Here is an 18,354-nt window from a genome sequence, read left to right as displayed (position 1 = left end):
CGGCTGACACGCCGCGCTACCTCAGATTCCTCCAGCGACGCTGAATAGCACACCTTTCTTTTCAATTCTACACCCTCGCCACTAACACACCCTCGATCGCTGCCGCGGCCACCCGCTCACACCACTCTCCCCTTTAAAAGGCTGGACCGGTGGCGCCTCCGTGCGCCGGTGCCACGAATGTAATGGCGTATGATGGCCGGGCAGGACACGGCAGGCGCTGCCGCCAACTATATTGATTTAATGGGTTCCGTCGTTTTTTTTTATTGCGAAAGCAATATTACGCCAGGTATAACTGGTCGCGTATGCCGTGCCCTCCCCCCCCCCCCCCGCAGAGGTGGTGTTACATCAGCTCTCTCAGGTATGACGACGCGTGACGTCAGCTTGCTCCTCGCCGCAGCTAGAAGGGAGCCGCGTTAAAGACCTCCTCGCCTTAGACTCGCTCTGTGGCGGCTTCATTGGGAGCTAAGCAAGCTAGGAAGAACGAAAGAGGTTGCAACGTGCCCAGTAAACTTTGCTTTCGCAATTCAACCAGGTTTAACCAGAGCTAAACCACAGCCAATTTTTTTTCTGTTTTGCACTGCCGAAATACCACGTGACACCAAATCTAATCAAATATGCATTCTTGTGTACATGAACACTTGCTGAAACATGGCTGAAGTTGGTTAGGCCATTCACTTCAATCGTTTTTCATCGCGGCCTCACCAGATGGAACAGCGGAAAGACTGGATACGCACGGTCTGTAGGCAAATGTACGTACAGTGCTCAGTAATTGAGACGCGATACTGGAAGCACATGGTCGCCGATGCTTTTTACACAGACTGTGTGCGCTAGAGACACCAAGCTGATGCACCATGGCATACAGTGAGGGCGAGAACCTCTGTGGCGCATTGTGACTGCAAATGGTCCCACGGCGATCACCCATAGCTCAATTGTGGAGCAGAAAAGAAAAAAAAAGCCGGCGCCAGGCGCGCGATCCGACTATCGCGTTTCAATCGCTGCGTACTGTACATTTCCAACGGTACTTTGCCATGGTTTAATAAGTCTACCATTAATCAAGGAGCCGTTCATACGCAAAAGCTTCGCGTCCCAAGGGAATTGCCTGGCTTCGCCTCCGCAGCTGTAACTGCTCCGGAGCTTCGGCTATGAAGGCGAGCACCCAGATTTGCAGCCGCCGTTTTACCGTCGTATGCGTGCATCAGCCTTCCTTCTAGGGTATATTACCCGGTGTGGTTGCTCAGTGGCTATGGTGTTGGGCTGCTGAGCACAAGGTGGCGGGATCGTATCCCGGCCACGGCGGCCGCATTTCGATGGGGGCGAAATGCGAAAACACCCGTGTGCTTAGATTTAGGTGCACGTTAAAGAACCCCAGGTGGTCAAAATTTCCGGAGTCCTCCACTACGGCGTGCCTCATAATCAGAAAGTGGTTTTGGCACGTAAAACCCCAAATATTATTATTATTAGGGTATATTTCCCTTCCCCACGCTTCCCAACTCTGGTTCCGTCCTGTACATGACTGCTTGCTGTGCATCGATGGCGAATGCAAACGCACCAGTGTGTTCACAATCGCCGCTACTGGCGGTTCTCGTCGCGCTAAGCTGTGTGAAATGGACCATGACTGAAGATTGGTCTAGTATATAAGACATAAAGAATGATGAAGCATTACAAAGATAAAAATAATTGTAACGAACAGAGAACGGTAACCTAATGACATATGGACGATCGGCGAAGGAGCTCAAGAAACACAAAAGGAAGCATATGCCTCCTTTTTTTGTCCATAATTTTATAGCGCAGCTGTTAGGCGCCCTTTCCTGCGTTGCTCGCCGGTGACAGCGTAACCAAGCGAAGGAGCACAGAGCGAAGGATGGAAGAGCGAGAGTGGAGCACAGCGAGGCATGAAAGACGGCGATAGCGAAAAGACCGCGAGGAGGAATGCGGAGGAAGAGGGTACGCAGAAAGCATGAGAAGAAAAGCGTAGTGCCGTGCAAGACGGCCGCGGGCTCTGCGGCAATGCCGCTACGGGATGGCGCCAGACTAGTTCGTCGGCATCTGTTTACCGTTACCACATATGGAAACAAAGTGCTGCATGAGCAGGGGTCGGTCTGCAGCGGCTGCTCTGATTCACGCCCACGCTTCACCCACGCGCTGTCTATAGCAATCTCTCTATTATGGAGGCAGCTGCGCTGCAATTTACTCTATTTGCAATGGACCGCACGAGACAGGTTATCCGCGCCAGCAAATATATCGCGAAATGAAAACGCGTACAGATTTCGCATTCGGGAGTCTCTTAATTGTCGGTGAATTTTCAACTCTGGAAAGAAACGGTACAGCCTGAGCAGAACGCAAAGGCGGTACAGTGTCTCGCAGCATCTTCGTAGCATTCAGCAACGAGGAAAGGGCCGGGTAATGAGAGCTGATCCCGAAGGCGGGGGCGCAGCTACACAGTGTCCCAAAGCTTTAGCTGCCACGAGGCGAGAACAGCACAAGCGAACACGCTTCGGTCGTGACGCAAGGAAGGAATTCAATTAATTCTGGTGTCCAAATGGAAGCTAGAGTGCGCACAAGTGCTTTAGCTCGTGCTGTTGGAACGCGACGTATTCGCGACAGTCGAACGCCTTTATGACGAAGCGCTTGGGGCGTCCGAAATCCTTCTTTATAGAGAGGTCACTTCGTTGTAAAGGTTTCACAATGCACCAGCTCGCACAAGAACAGGTCACTCCGTTCTACACGGCGGGGCTCGACATTAGTTAGCATAGGCATGAGAGAACCACGTGAATGGCTTGAACATCAGGGTGACGATCGCACCTTCAGTTGGGTTGGGAACTCTGGTAACTGCTGGTGGAGCCAAATAATACATGTGCAAGCCTACGTGTTACCGCTAACAACCACTGCAATCACTCTGGCAATCTTTGCAGTCTTCTGATAAGTACTTCGTAATTTTATGATTCATGAGAAAACCAGAACATTCTTCATGCACTGCTTCGGCAGCAGCGAAAGACTATTAGTGAAATGTCACCCACACAAGCCCTTAAAGAGCACAAAACGCGATCTTGAAGTTGATTAGAATTGCACATTGGGCGTGTTGGCACATCATGATGGAGGCAAAAGGCGTACGTAGCGCATCAGAAACAGGACAAAAGATGAACAAAGACGACACAGGTTTATAGCTAGTCAATCTAACCAATGTAAACTTCACGCAACAAGTGAAACGCCTTCGTCATTCTGGAAATTCTACCCTCGCCATTGTATCGGTAGCTAAGGGATTACTGAAGCAACTTCAGTCGACAATATCCTCGCCAATTTGCCTCTACACAGAGAAGAACAGGGCAGCAGTCACACCGTGCACGCATGGATTGTCGCATCGACTCAACATAGCACAACGCAATAACATTCCTGTGGCGTTTTCGGCACCTAATAAGTTAAGCAGTCTGTGTAGAAAGACCACACCAAAGAAGACGACCTGCGAAAGAATCACCGGATAAAGCTTGTAGGGTGCATGTATAAGAGGTGTTGTCTACCAGGCACCTACGTCCTGTGGAGCTTGCTACACCGGCCAGAACGGACGATGCCTTAATGATAAGCTAATATAACATGATGGCAATCTAAGCAAAGAGCAGATCGATGGTTTTCTTGCACAGCACTGCAACAGATGCCCCCGCCAGCCTCTCTTTAAAGATACAGTCATGCTAGGAAAAGGCCTTAACGAGATGAAGAGGCTCATCAATGAAGCACATTACATCGCCACCTTCAGTGGGCCTTGTATCAGCAAAGCACCCATCTCTTTGTCACGAAAAGAGGTGGAGTTTATGCGCCTGGCATGATTCTTAACACAAGTTTCCCATTCTGCCACGAGAGACGCTATCAGGTTGCTCGGAGCACGTTTTCTAATGCATGCGTGAGGTATACATGTATGCTGTGATCGTGCCATAAATACTCGTTGTTGAATGTTAGCGCCAAACGTGCGGGTTGTCTGTGTTCTTCTTTGGTCCTGTTTCTGATGTGCTACTCCTTTTGCCTCCATTGCGATGTTGAAGGTCATGTTTGGCAAGAACGCGCTTTTTGACAGCTAAATAAAGGAAACCTACAACACCAATGTCTACCCTCATTTGTAAGACATATCGCATCACCTGGCACATATACCCGTGGCACGCACCCAGCGGGCTCATGATACATGCCCAATGCTATGTACTTTATACATTTTATTTGATACATTTTTTGTCCTCTTCCCCTATTTACACGATGAAGTACGCGACAATGTTAACGTACATGGCAAAATAACATCTGGAATATAAATGGTGGAGCTCCACGTCTTATAGTTTACCGCGGCAAGCTCTGTTGGTGAGGCGCATTTGCATCGAAGTTTGCACTGTTTTTTTTTTTACTTTATCTATTACCGGGTGCCATGAAGGTGGCCTGCCTCGTACAAGTGGCGACCTTTCTCGAAGCAGACACTCGAAAATACGTTTTCCGATACGTCATGCCTCAAAACCTGCTGCGCGAAATAACTGGATACACCGTGAGCGCCTTCGTCCCATCGTCTTCTTCACATGCCAGTGCTCTGACTTCTGCCGTTCGTGGCGCTCCAGAAGTAACTCTATATAGCACGTATGAGTGCTGCGGTGATGTTTGTGGCAGACGGAAGCATTTTTCCAGGGCTCCGTGGCGGCTACGAAAACATGTTTTTTTGTGCATGCTTTGAGCTTGCTTCTGTTTTGATTTGCTCATTTTTTTTAGCCTCGAAATAGTAATTGTCTATAGTTGTCATTTCTTTTTGCTTTTATGCCTTTTTTGTTTGTGCCCGGGTGTGTTTTGTGTATATTTGGTTTGGCTGGACCATCAGAGGGTCCTTCCGCGCCACGCGTTTCAACACGTGCAACCGTGTGAGACGTCAAGTCTTCATAACCTTTAAATAGCACTTTGGAAAAAATTGAAATTATGGGGTTTTACGTGCCAAAACCACTTTCTGATTATGAGGCACGTCGCAGTTGAGGACACCGGAAATTCCGACCACCTGGGGTTCTTTACCGTGCACCTGAATATAGGTAAACGAGTGTTTTCGCATTTCGCCCCCATCGAAATATGGCCGCCGTGGCCGGGATTCGATCCCGCGACCTCGTGTTCGGCAGCCCAACACCGCAGCCGCTGAGCAACCCCGGCGGGTAGAAGTTTGGAGGTGGCAAGGTTATTAGCTATTAGTGGTCTTAGGGTGTGTGCATTGGTGTCGGGAATATTATTTCTAGGTAGTACAGTGAGAGCGTGGCTGCGCGCGTTTGTGAACACGTGTGAAGGCGTGTCATGCCTTAAGTCTGTGAGGCATTTATTGCTTCTAAAACATTAGTGCATAATTACTTTGCGGCATTTTAGGAATTCACATTCTGTACGCATAGGCCTGTGCTAGAAAGCACGTGCTCTGAAAGCTTCGGTGTTTGCATTAGAAAAAGATAAATGATTAGAAAAAGAGATTCGAGGTAGACGAAGGGAAGGACGAGAGTAGAGAGGAAATAGAGACAATGGGTAGACACTGTGATGTCGATGCTAGGCTAAAGAAAATGGAGGACTTCCAGGATGAATTTGTCAAACACGGCGAAGAGCTCAAAAATGAGCTAAATATGGAGCGTGATGCACGGAAGGCGGAATTAGTGTTAAGAATTATGTTTGGGAAGAGTGGAACATAACTAAATCGGAAAGAAAAGGTGGTTGAGAAAATTATGGCTGATCCGTGTTTCAGAGGAATCGGTAAAACACGAAAGGGAAATGTGTCTTCACGCAAGCTATTGCATGTTTGCTTCGTGAACGTGCAACATGCCTTAAACACGCACCTATAGGGCGAGATAGAAGATGGAAGAAGCAGCATGTACTTGCTGCTATAAAGCTAGGGAAACGATGGAGCACGTTTTATTAGAATGTGAAAATATCTGACCAGTAATCGATTTAAGCACCCCTGGCCTCCTTGAAGTCCTTGGGTTCAGCGAGAGTGAGAGCAACTAAACATGTCCGCACTATATCTTCGTAAGAGGCGATTGGAAGTTTGGTGGGAGAAAAGTAGGGAAACGACAAAACACGGAGACGTACAAAAAGTTCACATTAGGGTTTCAGAAAGTTCGGTTATAAGGATTCATCGCGGGTTCTTTTTGCTTTTTTTCAACATTGGTAAGACATTGGGCAATATAATAACAAGAGCTTGGTGGCGCAATTAAACCCCCGCTCTGCCTATAAAGAGGACGCTCATAACATCAATCCAGCATCTATCCATCCATCCATCGATTTAGCGCCGCTCGCGCCTTACGACGACTGACCGGTGCCCCTAAACAGGGCATGGCATGGCATGGCATGGCAAGAACTTTATTTTAGTCCAGAGAAACTAGGGTCCGAGGGCACAAGCCCCTGGGCTATGTCGGTGGCTCCGCCCACGTAGGCGCCGGTAGGCCAAAGGCTTTCCCGATGTCGTGAGCTCTCCGGACGGCCAGGAGTTGATCTTGGAGGACTTCGCTGGATATGCGCCGACTCCAGTCCTCCTCACTGTTGAGATCTGAAGCCCTTTGGTTGGGGCACAGCCAGAACATAAGATCAAATAGACATGGGGTGTGTCCACAACTTTTACATTCCGCGGGAAAGTCCCGGTCAATTTTGTTAAGCACAAAAGGTGTGAAATAAGATTTAGTTTGAATCATTTTTAATGTGACTCCCGGAGCTCGGTTGAGCTTCTGATGGGGGGGGGGAGGAAAAAACCTCCTGCCGTCCCTATAGTGTGAGGTGATCTCGTGAAAAGTAGTAAGTGGGTCTTTGTAGGAGCCGCAGTCATCCTGGAGCAGTTCCTGATCTGATGCGCGGCATGTGAGATCTCGCACCGCAGAGTGAGCTTGCTCGTTAGGATTGCAGCCACTGGGGCTGACCGAGTGGCCCTGATGAGCCGGAAACCAGACTAGGTGTGAGCTATCCAGTTGGTCGTAATTATGAGTATTAATACTGTGTTTAAGTAACTTGTGTGCTTCCACTGAGACGAAGCCGGCTGAGTAATTCCTAATAGCTGTACGGGAATCGGAGAAAATCGTGGAGCCTCTCCTCATTGTAATTGCAAGTGCTATGCTTGCTTCTTCGGCGGCATGAATGGAGCTCGTTCTTAGTGACGCCGCACTTATTAATTTACCGCTCTCATCGACCACGGCCATAGCGTAGCGGTTGCCCGATCCATAACTAGTTGCATCGACAAAAAGAGCTGAGCTGTGTTGTTGGTGCAGTTTACCCAGAATGCATTTGGCCCTGGCGTCCCTTCTGCCTTTGTTGTACACAGGATGAATATTTCTAGGTATGGGGTCCACAACTAATTGTGTCTCCACCTCCTTGGGTATTTTGAGCTTAGAAACGTCTCCTCCTCGAGGCAGTATTCTGACTTCATCTAGAATTTTACACCCTGACTTAGTGTTGGGGAGTCTTGCAATTTGTGACATCGAATGTGCCTCAATGAGCTCATATATAGTGTTATGTAGTCCTAACTTGTTGAGGAGTTCGGTACTCGTTCCATGCGGGAGTCCCAGAGCCCTTTTGAGTCCGGAGCGTATAAGTGCGTTTAGCTTAGCCTTCTCTCCTTTCCCCCAGTTCAGGTATGATGCAATGTACGCCACATGACTGATGAAAAATGCATGATATGCTCTGATGAGATTGTCCTCCTTGAGGCCTGCATTTCGGTTTGAAACCCTGCCCAGGAGCTTTAAAGTACTGTTGGCCTGACCTGTGATATGGTTCAGGGCTGTAGCGTTACGGCTCCTTGCGTCAATGAGAAGACCCAGAATTTTTATTTGCTCTACTCTGGGTATGACCCGTCCTGTGTTGCCTGTGATTTTTATTGGCAGAGTTTCTAAAGGCACGAGGTTTCTAACACCTTGTCTCCCCTGTCTAAAAAGCAGCAGCTCAGATTTACTAGGTGATAGCCTGAGTCCGGTGCCCTTAAGGAAGGATTCTGTGGTGTCTACCGCTGCCTGTTGTGTCTGCTCTAGTGCTGCGAGTGACCCCCTTGGGACCCACACTGAAGTATCGTCAGCGTATATGACGTGCCCCAAGCTCGGGATTTTGGACAATTCCTCCGACAGCCTGTGCATGGCAATGTTAAAGAGGAGTGGGGACAATACTGAACCTTGTGGTGTGCCGTTGTTGCCTAAATTGTATGGACCGCCTGTGACTATACCGAGTTTGTCCCGAGCTGTCCGATTAGCTAGAAAGGACCTCACATAATTGTAAAAATTGCTTCCCAGGTTCAAGGTTGAGATTTCATGTAGGATATGTTTATGTGCAACCGTATCAAATGCTTTGTTAAGATCCAGACCCAGGAGGCCCTTTACGTCCCGGCTAGGGTCGTCAATAATAGCCCGTTTGATCATGAGCATGGCGTCCTGTGTGGAAAATGCCTTCCGAAAGCCTATGAGATTGTGCCTGAAAAGCTCCTGGTTTTCTATGTGTTCTATTATCCTGTTATGAATAGCACGTTCAGCTACTTTGCCAATACAGGATGTAAGTGATATGGGCCTGAGGTTCTCCTTTGTTAGTGGTTTGCCGGGTTTCGGTATAACCGTCACCTTGGCCTCCCTCCATTTCGGTGGGACAGTGCCGGACCTCCAGTGACTATTAATGACTATTAATTGACTATTAATTGGCTATTATTTAGTGACTTATTAGTTATTAGTGACTATTAATTAGTGTGAGGCACCCTAAACAGGGTGCCTCACATTTTTGAGCCGAACATTAAACATATGCAAATGCCACGTAGCTGGACAGAACTAAAGTAATGTTTGCCGTCGCTTGGAGATACTCAGCTAATTTTTTATGCGAAGCATATTACGAGAGCTCAACCCAGCTCCTCAGGCGCGGCGGTGTCGCCTTGAATACCACGTGACACCGTGACGTCACGACAGAGGAGAAGTGGATTTGGCTCAACTCTTGCAAGATGGGCTGGGTGGGAATCGAACCAGGGTCTCCGGAGTGTGAGAGGGAGACGCTACCACTGAGCCACGAGTACGATACTTCAAAGCGGTACAAAAGCGCCTCTAGTGAATGCGGTGTTGCCTTAGAAACGAGCTGTTTCTAAGGCTCAGGCGTGCGTCGCTTGCTCAGGCGCACATTTCGTTGCCGCGCCGAACGCTGCGTTGCTCGACGCTCACCGCGTCCAATGCGGGGCGTCCAAGGCGAAGCAGAGTAACGCATGAGTTGTTTCTTCGTCTAGCCGAACCAAATATAGCCAAGCAACAGCAGTTCACCAGGCTAAACAGTGGTTCAACAACTAAAATAAAGGCTAGTATGCTTCGCATCCTGGGCTTAACCTTACCTAAACCACAGCCATTTTTCACTGCGCCTCAATTGAGAAAATTGTACAGCATCATAAAAAGCTGCCGACACAGCTTTCTGTTGCACGATATGCACTACACAAAAGCGTTTTTTCTGAGCATGAAAGAAGCCCGCGAAAAAACGCAAGGTGCCTCGAGCGGCCACTCACACGTCAATTTTTCGTGTACTTGCGGGCTTCTTTCAGGCTCGGAAAAACACTTTTGTGTAGCACTATTGAGAAAAAGAAAGCTGTATCGGCTATATGCTGTAGAATTTTCCCATGACACATTTAACGTCACTATAATATTTGACAACTTGATCATTTATTAATTAGGCGGAATGAAAAAAATATAATAATCTGAGTATCTCCAAGCGACGGCAAACATTACCTTGGTTCCGTGCAACTATTTAAAGGCTATAAATACTTAACGTCTCACATGGTTGCACGTGTTGAAACACGTGGCATGACACGACCCAGCCAAATATACACAAAACATATCTGCACACACAATAAAGCACGAAACAAAGAAAAGAAGACTTCCCAATTACTATTTCAAGGTTAAAGATTGAAAGTCAAGAACAGAAGCAAGGTGAAAGCATGCACGAAAAACATGCTTTCGTCCCCGCCGCGGAGCCCTGGAAAAACACGTCCGTCCGCCACAAACATCACCGCCGCACTCAGACGTGCTGTTACTTCAACAGCGCCGCGAACGGCAGAAGACAAAGCACTGGCATGTGAAGCAGACGACGGGTTGAAAGCGTTCATGGTGCTGCCAGTGATTTCGCACTGCAGGATTTAAGGCAAGACGTAGCGGAAAACGCCTTTTCGTGCGTCTGCTTTTGAGAAAAGTTGCCACTTGTACAAGGCAGGCCACAAATTCACGGCACCTGGTAATATATAAAGTAGAAAATCAGCACAAATTTCTATGCAAATGCACCCCACGAACAAAGCCCATCGCGGTAAGCTATGACGTCGAGCTCTGCCATTTATATTCCAGATGTTATTTTGCCGTACACGCTGACATTATCGCGTAATTAATAATGTAAATAGGGGAAGAGGACAAAAATGCATCAAATAGAATGTATAAAGTACATACCATTGGGTATGTATCATGAGGCTGCTGGGTGTGTGCCACTGGGTATGCTCCCCAGGAGCCAACGGGCATCTGTCGCTCTTCAACGAATCTTTTTTTTACTTCATTTTGGGCCGCTGCAAGTATCACAACCTCACACCTTGACGGTTACGTTCAGGTGATTCGATATTTATTGCAAATGAAGCTGGTGCAATAGCTGGTGGTCGCATATAGCTGGTGCAAAAAGTGCCGGTGACCATGTGCTTCGGGTGTCGCACTCAATTGCTGAGCAATGTACGTACTGTTGTCTATAGACCACGAGTATCCACTCTTTCCGCCGTTCCGTCTGGTAACGTGGGACACGCTGTATACTGTGCCAAAAAGGTAAGTACACTTGTGGAAACATTGGCTCCCGCTTTTACCTTGTTCTAGTTGCGCTCATCATCTTGAATTTCCATCTCTCGCCTTCCCCGTGCCTCCTTTGATTGAGGTCAGTGGCATAGCTAGGAATATATATTTTTTTCGATCGGAGCGCGGGGGGCGGGGGAGGGGGTGAGGTGGTGCGAGTCCGCACTTAATGGAGGACTGACGGAGGGGTGTCGATAGGCAAGGCTGTGCCGGCGGCTGCCTGGTACACAATTCCAGAGTCCACACTTAATCTAGGACTGAATGAGGGGTGTCGATAGGCAGGCTGTGCCGGCGGCTGCCTGGTACACAATTTCAGTGAGAGGGGGTAGCGCCTGCCAGCTGTGACCCCTCCTTTCCGAGTGACGCCCCAGGGTGAAGTTCGGAGCGTTGGCTCGAAAGACCGGACTAGGTACAACCACAGAAGCACGATATACATGTCCTACAGTTCTGTACTTGTTGAACCTAAATTAGTATGACCCAAGTTGCTTGCAAGGTCGACAGAATGACGCAGCGACACTCCCTCGCCAGAGAAGCGGTTGGCCACCCTGGTGCAATAATTTCGGACTATCTCGCACACCTTCAGACATTACCGAACAACGGAATCTTCCCGCTGCGTTTCTCAGTGCTCTGCTGCTGCATGTTCGTGCTGTACATGATGTTCATGGTGCCCTCAAGCAAGGAAAACGGCCATGGACACGACACCATGGGCCCGGGTCGGGACGGCCTAGGGGACAACTCTGCCACATCAGCTCTCATGGGCTTCCTGGTCTGCTGCCCGGAACCCATGTTCTACACCGAGATTGCATTTCTAACCACAGGCAAGCAATGACCCCTCAATATTTCCTGTGGCCGCGCCGCGCTAAAGCCAAATGTAAAGTCAAGTTAAAGCGCGTCAAGGTTAGTCTTTTTGTCCACGGACAATCTGTAGTAGGCTGTTTTACCCGCCGCCGTTCTTTTGTAACTGGGACTTTATACTACTATGCACAAGGTCCTTAGTACAATTCAAGGCTATGGTAGCAGTCGCAGTCCTGTTTGGGCGAGATGCAAGAACTTTCGGTTGCAGTGCTTTGGAAGAAAACGAAACAACCCAACATAGTAAAAATTAAAAAGGAATCTTCCACTGCGGCATTTCCAATAAGCCCGCTGGGACATGTAACACCATCAGTTTGCAAGCCCAGCAATTGCTGATAATTCACGGGTACCGTGTTCACGGCGGGCAGCTTCATGCCATGCGAACATTTTCAAGCAACGAAATAATGTACAGAGAAATTTCAGGACCGGCAATTCCTTAACTACCTGCCGATGGTTTAGGCACCAGACCTGTTTATCTTGCAACTTCAGGGGTGTTCTACACACAAATGCACAAATGACGCCTGAACCAAACAATTTAATGGTGATGCTTCTAAGTACCCAAGATGTCTTCATAAACTGTTATGGCAACTTGACCAACGGCAATGGCGTCATATTAGGAGCATGGTCAGCCAATCAGGTTGCCGCAGGCATGTAAGATTCGCGATGCAGTATTACGTTGCGAGACTGTGTTCTCCTTATTCAAGTCGTAAGCTACACGGCAAAGAGACGTGCGCGAAAAACACTGATGACCCTTATATTTTGTTGTCGAAATGTATTTATGTGTTTCATTGTCTTAGGAGAGTCAAATTTTTCCATCAGATTGTTGATTTATTACGAGAATGAATAATTAAAATTGTGGTCGAAATATAAAGAATAGTCTACCGGTCCTAGCGGAGGTATGACAGCAAGTATAACGGCACACAGATAATAGCAAGAATTTTAAGGTTATAATATTGTAGTGCATTAAGGAAAGACAACCATAGTGCTCGAGTTGCTATCCTGAATGACGACTGATTCTCCATCCGGTTCCGCATGGTTATTTCGTTTCAAGTTACGTATGCTTCATGCAGTAAACATTCTTGCGATAACACCAGATTTTACTACATTAAGAACTTTCCGTAGCCACAGCGTATGCGTCAAATGCCTCACATTAATTTTTTCATGCAGCCAAGTCTCACATTCTCGAGACTCTGGTCATGGGCGAAGCACTGGTGGGCTTGTCATTCTTCTGGTTCATCTACAACAGCGTCGCAGTTGTCAAGGGGTTCACCTTCTCCAGTAAGCAGCGCACAGCGCATAACATGTTCACAAAGTGACCGTGTTGACAAAAAGAGAGGTCTTACGGCAGAACTCATTGTATGAACAGACATAAGCCAATAGCAGTGTTGGACTTGTTGTCGAAAAAAAACGCTGCAAAATCCTCTCACAGGGTACGTTCGACAGCAGGCAGAGATGTACGCAACTGGAAATCCAAAAAGAACACGTAGTGCATGTCTCAAAAAAGTATATTGCATGAAGCACGTTTCCTTCATTTACTCAAGATGTGGCACGCGGCGAGTAAGACGATACCGCACGTGTCCTTATTCCGTCACAGCTCCTTACTTCCCCGCATCCAAGCAACGTACACGTTCATGATACATGCAACTATGCACGCGCTACACGCCATTCTAGAGTGGCTGCCGGACACCAGGTGAGGCAGGTGGAAGAATTCGCTCACTTCATCGCTCGTGAGAGACAAACGCCGAGCTCCCGAACTGTGTGGCCCGTTGTATGCCCGACGCACTCAGTACCCGATCATCCTCATGCATTCCGGCGCCATGACGCTTCCCTTATCTGCAATGCCCAAAACGCTAGCAACGCCCTACGTGCCATCACACATAGTACATAGTATCATCATCACCACCACCACCATCATCATCATATCTTATGTCCACTGCAGGACGAAGGCCTCTCCCTGCGACCTCCAATTGCTCCTGTCTTGTGCCAACCGATTCCAACTAGCACCCGCAAATTTCCTCATTTCTTCGCACCTCCTAGTCTTCTTCCGTCATCTGCTGCGCTTTCCTTCTCTTGGTACCTCTTGGTACCCATTCTGTCACCCTATTGATCCAACGGTTATCTAATCTGCTCATTACACGACCTGCCCAGCGCCACTTTTCTCTCTTAATGTCAATTAGAATATCGTAGATCGCTGCCAAGGTCATATCTCCGGTCTGGCATGCGGCGATGTGCCCTTATGTCCTTTTCACCAACTGTAAATGGCCTCACGCTAAATATCCTTTTTACTTCCTCCAACGTTTTCCTCTGCCCCTATCACTTCTTCGCTCATGGGTGAGCTGGCCCGCTCCACTAGAGGTGGTGTTCTCGAGCGACCGCTTTCAGGGTTACCATCACTTTTACGAGATTTCGGGTGACACAGCACCGGACGTTCCGACGGCATTCCTGACACTATGCCACTGTGCTATTGGGGGCGAGGACTTACGGAGTCGCCATCTGTCGGAAGCGCCTCCCTTGCGTAGTATGAGGGATAACGCGGCACGCTTCTCATAGGTTTGGCTTACGGCGCCCAATAAAAACACCAGGCAGTGGCCCTCCTGGAAATTTATTTAAGCACTCTCAAAACGAGCGGAGTTTCTATTATCAAAATAATAATCTTGGGAAATTGAAAGCGCAGAATCGTTTACAGACGCTATGTCGCTTTACCGAATATCTACAGTGAGCGCCACTGCGCGCGGTCGCCTCTATGGCGTCGCCCGAACCGGCTTCTTGCGTGAAAGGTGGGCAAACGTTGAGAGAAAAATATGTGATATATGTTCTTCTAGTGGGCCGTCTGTATAGCCGAATGGAACATAACAGAATGAAGCCTCAATGCAGCGATCGCACGGGCTCGCAGCGACCAACTGCGCGTCTGCATGCATATCAGCGCACAATGTTTTGCTTTCGCTGCGAGCGCGTTTTCGCCCCGTGCCGTGAGTTCTGGAGCGCATAATATGAGCGTTTGACAGTACACAAACAGCCATTGTATCGTGGACGCTATCAGAGCTGTTCAAAAATAATATCGTGCCGTCGGGACGAATAAATCCGTTTTTTTCTTCTTCTAAATTCTTAAATGTTTCAATATCATTATCTCTCATGCTGCGCCGCACATGTTTATCCGTTTCCTCAGCGTGGGATTTTCCGCTGCTTCTTTTTCGTAATCCAATACATTAATTCATAACACGAACGTGACCATGTACCATGCCTTTATTTGATGTCCATTTTACCGTTCCCTTTCTATTCAAGTGAACTTGCCATTGTCTAGCATCAACAAGTTCATAGACCAAATAACACGTCATGACACTTGCCGGGCAGCTGAGCGCGGGCGAGCATCTCAGTGCGCGTTTTCTGCTATTCACCGAACGTCGCAGTCCCGACGCCGTAGCAGAACTATTCCTCGCCTCTGTTCTTGCTGCTTACCCGAGTTGTAGCCGATGGCTGTTTACCGGTTCTAAGTTTCGTGAGCCAAGCTTCAAGCAGCTTCTTGTCCTGCGGCTACGTGTGAATAAGGCTGACACCAGGCTCCGTCGCCCACGTCCGGCACTGCGGCACCGAGCAGTAGCCTGCTATGCAGCACGCCTCCAAAAGCAGCCACTACCTATTATAGTGCTTTTAAATGCTGTCAAGCAGATCCCCCCAAGGGGGGAAAACTTCGCCACTTAATCAGAACTGCAGCGTAGGTGGGACTTTCGTTTTCAGTTCGCTTCGGTGCTTCGGAAGCAGCCAACGCGGCACCTTTGTCCACGTGATCCCTCATGCCACGTCACGCCGATGGTGGCGCCAGCTTTTCCAGTGGTGGAGCTCGTCCCCAATACTTTCGCACCATGTGAGCAACGCAGCGGAGCAAATACTTCGTCACGTCCGGTGCCAAGTCATGTGAAATTTCGCAAAGGTGATCGTATCCCTGATAGTGATCGCTCCACAATACCGCCTCACAACCCCCTCTCCACATGCGCCGCCGAATCCTCGTGCAGTAGATCAAGCACATTCAAGGGAAATTCCCCGCCTAAAAGCAATAACTGATGCCCTACTGGCGACATCGGCTCGGGTAAACAGCCGTCTTTACAATAAAGCCCGTTTCTCTCTCCTACACCAGCCCTTGTCACAGCAGCTTGATCGAAACCAGCAATCATTTAAGTTCTGTCACGGTTTCGAAGTAAACGTTTATAGCCTATTCCATCCTGAGTCACTCCGAAAGGCTCAACTGGAAACCGCGTGTTTAAACCCGCGGACTTCTTTTCGCTCACAGACTTTGGCCTGTCCGTGCTGACCACGGTGGTGCTGGGCCCGCTGTTCGGAAAGCTGGTGGGCCACCTGCTGGCCTACCTGCTCATCGCGCTGTCGCAGGACGTGTCCATCACTTACCTGGTCTCGCTGTGCGCCGTCTACTTGACCTTCCTGCTGAGCGAGCACGCGTTCCAGGGCAGCGGCGTCACGTCAATCATCGCGCTCGCACTCACCGCCAGCGCGCACAGCGCCTCGACCATCATGGACCCGATAGTGCTGCGGAAGTAAGGCTCGATTCCGATGCTGCGCGTGCTGTTACGTTGGAGCAAGCAAGGATACCGCTCTTGAGTGACGTATAAGCATGAAGCCTGATGCTGGCGATTGCAGAGATTATCAGAACTGCAGACAACAGCCACAGCCGCCACTGAAGGAAAAGTGGGATGCGTTCCGGATTGCATTTGCATTTGCGCGTCTAACATTTCACTTCGTTACTCGGCTGGTGGGTGTGTGTCTATACTTCTTCCCATCCTGTCTACTTCGCGCTGTACCCACGATGTTTCTACGATACACAGCGCCAGCCTGCTCATTGTGAACGTCACTTGCGAGTGTGTGTAGCGCACGGGTTCAAAGTGTTCAGATCTGTGTTTCGCTCATACAGCTGGTGCTGTTTCCATGCTGTCTTTTGTCTGCGTGCGTAGTCGGGGACGAAAGTTCGTGAACAGCGCGCACGGTGAAAACGTTGGGGTTAGTCGAATTCGGCGTGTACAACCGTGACTGAGAGACGCAGTAGCATCCTCGAGCGAGGAAACATAATGGACCCTTCTTTGTTAGGAGTTGCATGCGCGTTTCGTGGCGGGATGCAGCGTACTCTCTGTGAGCACGGCGTGCAACCGTTTGCCTCTGACTGCAGGTTCGTCGGGTTTTGCACCCTGCCGCAACGGCCTTGCGCTTGATTTCTGCATGTCCGCAAGGCTGTGAGCTTCCTCTCTTTGAATGCATGCAGCTCGTGACATAAGCCCCTTCCTGGTTATTGAGAAATGATGGCGCCTTTCCTTCGGGCGTCGACGAGCCGCCGAGGAAAGCGAAAGGATGGGGAGCGGACGCAGCATGGTTTTGTGGGAACACCTCACCCTTCGCTCGTATCTTCAGGCTCAGTTTTTCTGATCTTAATAAAACAAAAATGGCACACCTTTCAGAGCAGGATTGCGTATGAAATGAAACGCTAATTGCGATATTTCACGAGAACGAGAATTTGCTCGTATAATCAAGAATTTCGCAAAATCCGGTTTAGACTCTGTGCTCTCTCACTTTTTGTCTCCCTGGGGCAGGTTCTGGATGCTGTTTCGATACACGTACAATACGGTTATCGTGTTCCTGGCCGCCTTCAAAGTAGGCCGCGACGCTGTCGAATACCTGGGCGCGGAGGACATTATCCTGCTGGGTCACACGTACGCCGCCAAGATAATCGTCAGGTGAGTTATAGAGATAGGGCTTAGTAGATGTCCGTATCTGCGGGCACCTAGTGCAATAACCCGCTGTGCTGGGTCATTAATTCTGCTTCAGCGAAAACAATGTTGAACAAAATAGCAACTGTTCTCGTTAAACGTTTTAGACGTTCGAACACCGTTACTATAGAGAGCATGTCCCAGCTAACTTTAGACCAGCCGTTCGACGAAAATAAAAATAAAAAACGTGGTGCATGATATAATTAAAAGACATACCGTGTTTGGTCATCAACTCTTTGACGATCGATGACCATAGGTTTTAAAAGCACGTCCGGCGTCGTGTTTTTTCTTTCAACTTTTTTTTACCAGCTTGACTAAAGTTAGCTGGGGCACCCTATACATGAATAGAATATACTGACTCAACGTACACCTTGGAACCTAAGTGGAGCAAAGTTTTAGCAAAGCGTTTATTTAAATGTTAAACTAACGACCACGCAGTACACCATTTTTTACTTTCATATCCTATATGCAACGAATAATTTCATGCAATATGTTCATGTTTGTCCACGACGAATGTTCCAACTTTAATCTCGTAGAAACTGCATGTTTATGCATTCGACCGCTCACAAGTTATTCCATAATAAAAAACCAAATTTGTCGCACATAAAGCGCCAGCCGCGTCTAAACGCACTGATGTAACCAGAACGAATGCAGTGCATAATGCTTGTAGAGGGAAAAATAGCGGTGACAGTTGCACGTATAGCAAAGTACCATGCATATCTTGCTACATTTAGGCATTTTGCACTTTTTGTGTTACAGGGGCAAATATATCGCTACACACATCCCAAATAAGCGGGTTGCCTATCTTTGTGCTTAAATGACGAGCTTTTTTCTCCCCTACGCCAAAATAAAAAAAACACACAAACAACGTGATCGGCCGCGTTCTAGAGCAATCTGGTGACGCTGAGTTCAACCAGAGCCCCCAACCGGAACACAGCCAG

General features: G+C 48.5%; 2 protein-coding genes across 2 annotated transcripts in view; one reads left to right on the top strand and one right to left on the bottom strand.

Moving 5' to 3' along the window:
• The window catches only part of LOC135911477 (gastric triacylglycerol lipase-like), a 78,260-nt gene extending 62,082 nt beyond the window's left edge, over window positions 1-16,178 (bottom strand). Inside the window, exon 1 of the mRNA XM_065443785.2 lies at window positions 16,047-16,178. The gene's annotated coding sequence lies outside the window, so the exon portion shown is untranslated. The remainder of the gene's footprint in view (window positions 1-16,046) is intronic.
• LOC135911476 (sperm-specific sodium:proton exchanger-like) overlaps window positions 1-18,354 on the top strand; it is a 44,664-nt gene that overhangs the window by 3,935 nt on the left and 22,375 nt on the right. The window contains exons 4-7 of the mRNA XM_065443781.2: window positions 11,417-11,611; window positions 12,813-12,923; window positions 15,931-16,192; window positions 17,237-17,380. Coding sequence (XP_065299853.2) covers window positions 11,417-11,611; window positions 12,813-12,923; window positions 15,931-16,192; window positions 17,237-17,380 — 712 coding nt within the window. The remainder of the gene's footprint in view (window positions 1-11,416; window positions 11,612-12,812; window positions 12,924-15,930; window positions 16,193-17,236; window positions 17,381-18,354) is intronic.

This window comes from Dermacentor albipictus, chromosome 10, assembly GCF_038994185.2.
Source record: "Dermacentor albipictus isolate Rhodes 1998 colony chromosome 10, USDA_Dalb.pri_finalv2, whole genome shotgun sequence".
Taxonomy (NCBI): domain Eukaryota; kingdom Metazoa; phylum Arthropoda; class Arachnida; order Ixodida; family Ixodidae; genus Dermacentor; species Dermacentor albipictus.
The sequence above is the reverse complement of the archived record's forward strand: the minus strand, read 5'-3'. Positions and strand labels throughout refer to the sequence as shown.